General features: G+C 36.2%; 1 protein-coding gene across 1 annotated transcript; it reads right to left on the minus strand.

Annotated features, from left to right (window-relative positions):
* Nucleotides 1–528: 528 nt before the first annotated feature.
* LOC125654716 (uncharacterized protein DDB_G0279899-like) lies at nt 529–8,469 on the minus strand. The gene is made up of 2 exons (XM_048884755.2): nt 8,249–8,469; nt 529–2,393 (listed from the first exon to the last, which is right to left on the minus strand). Exon 2 carries the CDS (start codon nt 2,381–2,383, stop codon nt 719–721), a length of 1,665 nt encoding a protein of 554 aa, XP_048740712.2. The 5' UTR covers nt 2,384–2,393; nt 8,249–8,469; the 3' UTR covers nt 529–718.
* Between the last annotated feature and the right edge of the window lie 417 nt (nt 8,470–8,886).

Genomic DNA, 8,886 nt, shown 5'->3' on the forward strand with positions numbered 1-8,886 from the left:
CCATAGAGTAAAAAATTCTCGAGAGGGACGTTAAACAAGATACGATAAATCAATCATTCATATGGAGACATCACCATTGTCGATTTTTCTAAGTCGTTCTTATTCTAATCTGGACAACTTTATGTAGGCCTACATGATAAGTGGAGAAAATGAACAGTGACCATAACGAACAGTGATCAATCTTAAAAATCCCCTGGGGATCCGGGATAGAGTAGGTCCTCAGTACCCCTTGCTAATCGTAAGACCTCATCCTTCGGATGAGACAGCAGCTGTGGCACGATAAACATCCCTCCATCCTCAAAGGCCGTAAGCGCTGAGCATAGGCCTAAATTTTGTGGCACTTCACTGGCAATGGTGACGTCTCCATATGAGCGGAAAATTTTTTTCGAGAGGGACGTTAAACAATATACAATCAATCAACTAAACGCCTTCAGATTTGAATATGCTGTTTTCAAAATCTACGTCAGACATTTATATTGATTTCTACCTTCTTTCAGCTTTGTAAAATCTGATAAGGCAAGACGGAAATACATGTAATTGTAAATTTTATTTTTAAATGAACAAAGACGAAACCTTTAACCTTCTATAGAATCAGTATTACAATGTATGTCCATGATATACTACTACTACGTCCTGCATCACTCCACGTGTGACTTATAGATCAATTATAATTCCAAATGATCCTCTTTTCCAGTTTGCAGTGGGTGTTTTCGTATATCTATTCCATGTACCTGAAAATTTTCACATACTCCGTAGATATTTCAGTTATCCACAATCTATCTTCGTTATCAATCTTTAAACCTCTCGGTTCAAAAATCCCATCCTTTTCTGTCAGCAAATACTTTATAAGACTTCCATCAATATCTAACAAGTGAACTGAATTATTACATTGATCAGAGACTGCAATATTTCCCACACTGTCATTATCTAATTCACATGGCGAAAATGTACTTTTATAAATGTCCCCACCATCATAAGCAAACCTAAAGAGACCAGATCTTTCAACAACAATCACAGCTCGCTTAAAATAGTCCGATACACAAATATTTTGATTGATATTTTCGGAAATGCATATGGGTCTAGTGTACAAGCTTTCTCCTTCTCCGTTTTTCTCTATCTCTTGCAGTATGTCTCCTTCGGTGTTAATTCTCAATATTTTCCCAACATCTGAAGTGCCTGTATGCTTATACGACAGAGAGGCAACGCAGACGAGAATATGTCCTGTACGACTGATACACAGCCCCATCGGATACCATGTCAGATCTAGCTCCACTTCTTGTGAATCTTTAGATACTTTTATTATCTTCTTGTTTTCAAGATCACTGTAGAGAACACTGCCGTTCTCTAGCTCAATCAGACCGGAAGGCCGGCCAACATCAGTATGAGTGGTGATAGTTGCCAATGAGTTGCCTTTTCCATCAATTTTCTTTATTTTCGGACTAATTCCACGAATCCATGCCAAGTCTACATTCAAGCGACAAAATACCAAACCTACTGGTGCTGTTACTGGAGATTTGAATTTATTCATTTCCTTTGGTTTGGTCATTATTTGCTTTTTGCCTTGTTGAACAAAAATGACGGAGGGAAAGTATATGCCAAACATATTTCTTACTTCTTCATGAAATGATCCCCTTGTTGTGAAAAACGCTTTCTGAAAAGACAATGTACCGAACACTTTGTTTTTATGAGGGATATCTGAATGATTTTTCGAGCATAAAATTAGATCAGTCATACTTTGGGAATCTCTTTCTTGTATTAATGAATCCTGAAAGTTTTGTAATGTGGAAATATGGTCTTTGACTTCCGCCTTTCTACCTAGAATTTCCTTAATATGGCTCTCTTTCTCCACACATATTTTCTTAATAAATTCTTTTTCAACTGACTGTACAATGTCAATCAGTTCCTGTGATTGTCTTGCTACGGTTTGTTCCAAGTCCCTTGATTGTCTGTTAACATCGCTCAAAACATTGTCGAGATCCCCCAACTTTTCTGTGTGTTTCGGAATTAGAGATGCTTCGATTTCATTTAGATTTTCTGAAATCTTGCTCCTCGCTTCCAGATAAATACTGGATATATCGGTCACTTTGTGGCCGTTGTGTACTCCGGAGATACATTTGGTACAAACTGGCACCTCGCAGCCATGGCAACACAATTCGTATCTGCTTTCTGGATGCACGTAGCAATATCCATAACCATCCTTTTCCATTTTCCTTGTAAGGGTCATTTTGACAACATCATGGCGGTAGAAAATCTTTCTACTTTTATGCTCTACTTTGCAGTTTACGCATAGATTCCCACTACACGTGCGGCAGAAGAATTGCGCTGGTTCATCTTCGCAAAGTTCACATAGAACTGTTTCTAGACCAACTCCACCTTCTGCCATTCTGACATACCTGTAAAATTTAGAAAGCTTATTAGTTTGCTCTTTAAGCAACGATTTCTCTTTATATGCATTATCCTGTTGCACAGTAAGATAACGATTTCTTTCGATAATATATAATTTTCGTAAGAGGTCATTTTGCAGTAAAACTACACAGATTTTAGGTTCCAATCTATAAATAAAGGTCGGGTCATCAAGCTAAAGCTTTTTTCCTTGCAGCACGTGAAGAGTATGCTTATGCATGCGATGCGCAAACTAACTTTTTCCCACAGCATACGGTTTAATCTTGCTAATATATTTTCTGCATGGACCTAAGGACCCATGCAATGAAAATATTGTCTTTACTAACCATGACACAACCACTTATCACTTCCGGTATGGAAACTCGTAGTTTAATTATTTTGTCAAATGCAAATAAAATTAATTTTGCCCCCTATGACGACAAAGCAAAGCAAAATCATTCTACAGATGTCAAATGAAGGTTATTCTAGTTACAAAATCCAGGATGTTATAGGAACATATGCAAGTATGAAACGTGTGCGAGAAATATCAGGAAAGTGCAGATATTTATCACGAAGTGGAAAGAAAAGAAAACAAGACTGTCAAGAGTCCCGTGGACCATATCGCCCACCTAAGTCACTGTGGCCCTTCTGTTGCTCAGCTTTTATATATGATTTTGTTTTCAAACTTATTCCAATGAAAAAGTCTGACCCCATATTGTGCCCAAAGGGGATACAACATAACTGAACTTGAATCCACACAACATGGGGGTTGCTCAATACCGATGTGATTTTCTTTTTCTGCATATATGCATTATGTAAAATTTGATTCACCCTAATTCCAGGGTTATTTTTACCTTCATTATTATCTCCCCTTTGAAGAGAGCATGACCCTTCATTTGATCAAAAGTTCTTGAACCCCCTTTACCCAAGGATAACTTGTGCTAAGTTTGATTGAAATTGCCCCTGTCGTTCTGGAGAAGAAGTCACAAATGTTAAGCGTTTATGGACGGACGCCGGACTAACAAGCTCACTTGAGCCTTACAGTTTGCGATGAGAGGTGCTTCTTGTGGAGCATAAAAAAGAATCAGAAAACCAGATGTTACAATCAGATTTAACACTAGAATTGGGTCAAAGGACCATAAACGGCGACAGAATGATAACGGATATTTATAAACATTGTTTGGTTTCAAAGAAAAAAAAGTCTCTCAAATCAATAAATCATGAAAAAAGAAGCCGGTTTATTTTTTCAGAAAAAGAATTTCAATGGACAGTGGCTAATCAATGCTTATCTATCATAGTTGGTGATGAAGCAAAACGCGTGCTGGGCGATAGCAATAAGGTATAGGGCCTATGTACAGAGGAACACAGATGAGAGATTGAGACCTGAGTGACTTGGTTGGCGTGATGACAGGGAGATGACATCTATAGAGCCTCCGTCATGTTCTGGGGCTGTATTTCCTGGCATACTATAAAACCTGGCCTGGCCCCATTAGCCTGACCTCTAATTATGCTCCATCCCAAATTTTGGCCTGGCCTCAAAAGTTGGCCTGGCCTCAAATTAGGCCTCTAAAAAAATTTGGACTCAACCAAAATAATTTTTTTCTCTCAAAATTTCGATTGAATTCATTGATTTATTATTGGGTTTAGTTTTTCAAAGTCATAGCAGATAAATGATATGTTTCTGTTGTTTTGTAAATGTGACGGCTGATTATAGTAGATAAATGGACTTTATTTCCAGTTCAACATGACGATGCGAGAGGTAAGACCTTGACAGAGTTGCTTCTAAACGGTAGGGGTCTAATTATCATATTATATCGAACTTTTCTCCGAAATTTTCAAGCGATGCAGCTGCTAAAATAGAAAACCAAGATGACGGCGTGATATACCTTGTGAATATTATGTTTACAGGAAGACTTTAAATTTTAAATACCCACTCAGTTCACAAAATCTGTACATCTGTGGAGGGTCATCGTGTTGAAAATCCAAGCATGTAAACTTGTTAATTGAAACATGCAACCGTGTTAATTTCTGTTTCAACGGGCTATGTATGTTTGTAACTCGGGGGGGGGGGGGGTGGGGGGGGGGGTAAGTTATGTTTCTCAGAAATGTATACCTCAGTGTTGTACTCTTCATTTGTGTAATCGTTTGATTTCTGAATTTACATTTCTCTTTATAAAAATGCATCATTGTTTCTTAAATTATACGCGGCCATCCCTACAGTATTTCCGCTTGTATACTTAGGCCTAGTGTTTACATAGCTGTACCTTTTTAAAATATAACATCGCATCTTACACGTTACAAGTCAACAAATGTCAAGTTTACATGTTTGTCGAATTTCGATATGACCATATATGGAAAGACAACGTAAATCCACGATTATTACCGAGAACCGAAAGAATTTCCCATCTGTAGGACTAAGATATTGCGCATGTGTCAAAAATGACAAACCATGTGCATCTCGAATTTATTAAGTTTTTATATGAAAAGACTATTCTTTTAATGTTAATACACCTATTATATTATGTAAAGCCTTTCATCAGTGTATGTACTTTGAGGGCATTGAAGTTTTAAGAACACATCTTCTTTTATACTGTTGCTGACATTAGAATTTAGCTTAGATATTCAGAACAGGAATTTTTTCTCTCGATTTCATATCCCTTGGGAGTAGTAATACTTTTTCACTAGTACTCAGGTGACTGATAAGGCCTGTGGGCCTCTTGTTATTGTTCCGGGAGAATAATTCCTTATTAATAATCTTTATTTTGTTATATGTCCTGGGCTCATCCCAACCCCACCATTTTTTGATTGTTCAAATATCTTTAAAATGGTTGAGATTCCAACCCTGAAAACAAATACATGTACATTTGTATATTCTTGTAGCACATGACACAATGCACTAGGCACCAAGTTTTTGTTCGTCGTTTTTCCATTTCATTTGCCCCTCAAAGTGAAAAACGTATTGCACATCTAAAGGAGGACACCACCAATCACTTTCCAAAAGAAGAATTGGCTACTGCATAAAATGTAAGAGGCGTTCTGGGAACCAGATTTTTAAATAGAAACATGTTATTTTTCAAGGCCCACAGGATGAAAATGAAAATTCTGAAACTTTATTGCACATCTATAGAAAACCACCAATTACCTTCAAACAGGTGTTGTGCTTTGTCTACTGCATAAAATGTAAGAGGAGTTATCGAGAAAAAACCGCGGTTTTTTTTATCCCCAGTTGGTCCCCAGGATGAAAATGAAAATTCTGAAAACTTACTGCACACCTACAGGACACCACCAATCATCTTCCAAAAGATTATTTGCCTACTTCGTAAATTGTAAGAGAAGTGCGTGGAATTTTGGGTTTTTCATAGAAAAAACAACACGTTTTTTACCCCCATTTGGGCACCAGGGTAAAAATGAAAATTTGGAAACCATATTGCGCATCTAAAAGACACCACCAATCATCTTCCAAAAGAAGATTTGGTTACTCGTAAAACGTATGGGGGTTCGTTTTCAACCCTCATTTGGCCCCCAGGGTGAAAATAAAAATTCTGAAACTTTATTGCACATCTACAGAACACCATATATCTAATCCTCGAAAACTACTAAACTTAGTAATAAACACTTCTATTAAGTTTTATTCCATCTCAATAAACCGCCGTAAAATGGCTGAACTATTGTCAAAACGGCGTAAAGCCATAAACAATCAATCAAACCATCTCAAATAAATTCTTGGATAAAGTGTGACCACCGCTGTCCCCACATAACATCATATGATGGAAAACTCTAGAAATCAAAATTTAAGGGGGGGGTATCTTATTGTTTTATGCAATTATACTCGGGATTGCTATTGATCAAGCAAAGGTAGGCTTAAGGTGTACAAAATCGTATTGAAATCGTGTCGAATTATGTAGCATATCTATTCTTAGATAATTAGTATATCATCTGGCATACCACATATACATAATTATACGTATATTACAATACATTTCTTAAATCTTATAAATAAAAAAACAACCAAAATTAATTGGTGCTAATGTAAAATGGCACTGTTACAATAAATGTAAGAGATTGTAGAGATCAATAAGTAAAATTAGAATTTACATATCATATGTAAGTTCACCGTAAAGGCTCTGCTCATGAATATCAGACACTTCGGCTCAAAGACATTTACAATAATACAAAATAACCATTTCTTTTGTTACATGACTACATGAGAATAAAAAAGGTTTCTCATCATCCACTGAATTGCTCTTGCATCAAAGACGATATCTATCATACCGAGGAATTCTTTGGTAACGCCCTCTTTCAATGTTTTAAAGTTTATGTGCTGATATACGAAAACGTGTTCGACTTCTCCTTTGCAATTTTTAATTGATCTTAAATAATTCTTAAAGCCAAAGTTTTGTTTATATCAGAGTTTGATTTAAGGTGTAAATGCCATTCTTTTTAAACTTGGATACTCTTACAAAAGGTAGATCTTTAAATGTATTAACATTGGTGATAAAAAAAGTTTATAGACCCAAACAATGTCGAATTGCTTGATTCAAAAAGTTAATTTGATTCCCGGTATGCATCAAGGAAACGACTGACCAAGATTTGCAAATTTGTACTAGTAACTTAGCATGCTTCTTAATGTAAAGGGCTTTAATTTCGCGGGGCTAAAGTTTCGCGATTTTTAATCGTTCGGTATTTCACGATGGTTTAATTTTCGCGGAAAAACTCCTTCTCATGTATGAACTCATACCCCCAAATACTTTGAACAGCACTTTGCAGTGGTTATATCTAGCGATCGTTTATATAATCGCGAATATAGCGAAAATAAAACCCAAGCAAATTTTCTCCCTTTTCAGACAGTACAGCAAAATTGGTTGCAGATTTGTTTACACCGCGTTATATATGTCTCTGTTTACACTAAATATTAGTTTATCACAAAGTAGGTTTGAATAAATTTTGTCTATGGGTACCACAGTTATAATGTATTTTTAGTAACCCCAGATTTCCGAAGAATATAGTACTATTGATTTGATGAATAATGGTTTTAATATCAGGGTTTAGTAAAATGAAATCCTTTTTCGTTTGACAAATGCTTTCAGAGCTTTTTGCTATAGTTGTTTTTGAGCAAGGTCTAGAATAAACCAGAGGAACAACATGAAACCGCAAGATAGTTGTAGTTAGCTACATATTCTAGTTCAATACCAGCATTTCAAGAGTCTGCCTGCCTTATCGAAAATTAGGATCTTGGTTTCAATATATTGATATTCAGACATCAGTCATTACATTTCCGCTGCAAAATGTTTAGTTTTTGTTGTAAACCATTATCTGAGGAGGAAGTACATGTACTATCGTTTCAATAACAGCGTGACACTTGGATTGATTGAGCGTACAACTATTTGGGCGAGGCTTCTCAAATATTTCAATGAAAGAGGTTTTTCTTTTGTCCCAGTGCAAAATCACATTGACAGAAAGGCATAGCGTAGTCATATCGAAACCATACGGCCAATCAGTGAGATTTGAAATGCGCATGCTCAATCAAGCGATGCGTCACGCTGTTAGTGAATACCCGACACTAAAATAGGAGAAATCTCTATTTTGAATGTTAAATACAAACGCAATTCACAAATTCTGTACATCTACAGTGTAAATTCTCCGGGACTACTTCCCTACAAACAATACTCAATACAAGTACCTTTATGTAGACTAGTAAATTCATTTCAAATTATGACGTCAAGCAAAGGAGTTCTAAAGTTATCTTTCGATGCGCCATGACAGACGACTGACCACGACGCTCTTCTTTTTTGAAACAACAAAATTAAAAGCCTTTCCACGCTTGAAATAAAGAAACAATATGATAGCATGTCATGCAATTGCATACCTTAAATTACCCGCGCACCCAACAAAACCGACTTGATTTACTGGGTCTAATTATCAAACTCCGTCATCATGTCATCACAGTTACGCTGCATTGTGTTGAAGCACAATTTATATCCGGAAATATATGAAGAGCCGACACTAAAATTGGGGAAATATCCCTTTTCAAGTGTTGAATATATTGATTAAACAATGTCAATTTTCCGAGACTACTTCCCTATAGATAATATTCAGTACAACTACCTTCATGCTTATTTCAAATTATGACGTCAAGCAAGGATATGCATTTTTATGTCTACCTACACAACAGGGCTCTAAAGATTTTCCAGATTTGAAAGAGGTTTTACTTTTGTTTCCAGTGGCCAATCACATTGAAAAAATGGCATAGCGTGGTCATCCAAACTAAATTTCATTGAAACCATACAGCCGATGAGTAAATGAAATTTGTATGCTCGATCAAGCGACGTGATACGCTGGTATTGGAACGTTAGTATGGTGAATTTTTCAGTGCTTTATATTAAATATTTCTTCACTTTTGCAGTTTTGTTTATTTAAGAGTTCATTGCAATCTCGGTGCTTTATATAAAAGATATTTCAAATGCAGTGTGTATTCCAATCTCTTTATAAAAAGTGATATCTCTT

This window comes from Ostrea edulis, chromosome 7, assembly GCF_947568905.1.
Source record: "Ostrea edulis chromosome 7, xbOstEdul1.1, whole genome shotgun sequence".
Taxonomy (NCBI): Eukaryota; Metazoa; Mollusca; class Bivalvia; order Ostreida; family Ostreidae; genus Ostrea; species Ostrea edulis.

Coding starts and splice junctions, on each gene's coding strand:
- LOC125654716 (XM_048884755.2), bottom strand. CDS start 2,383: ATGGCAGAAGGTGGAGTTGGTCTAGAAACAGTTCTATGTGAACTTTGC.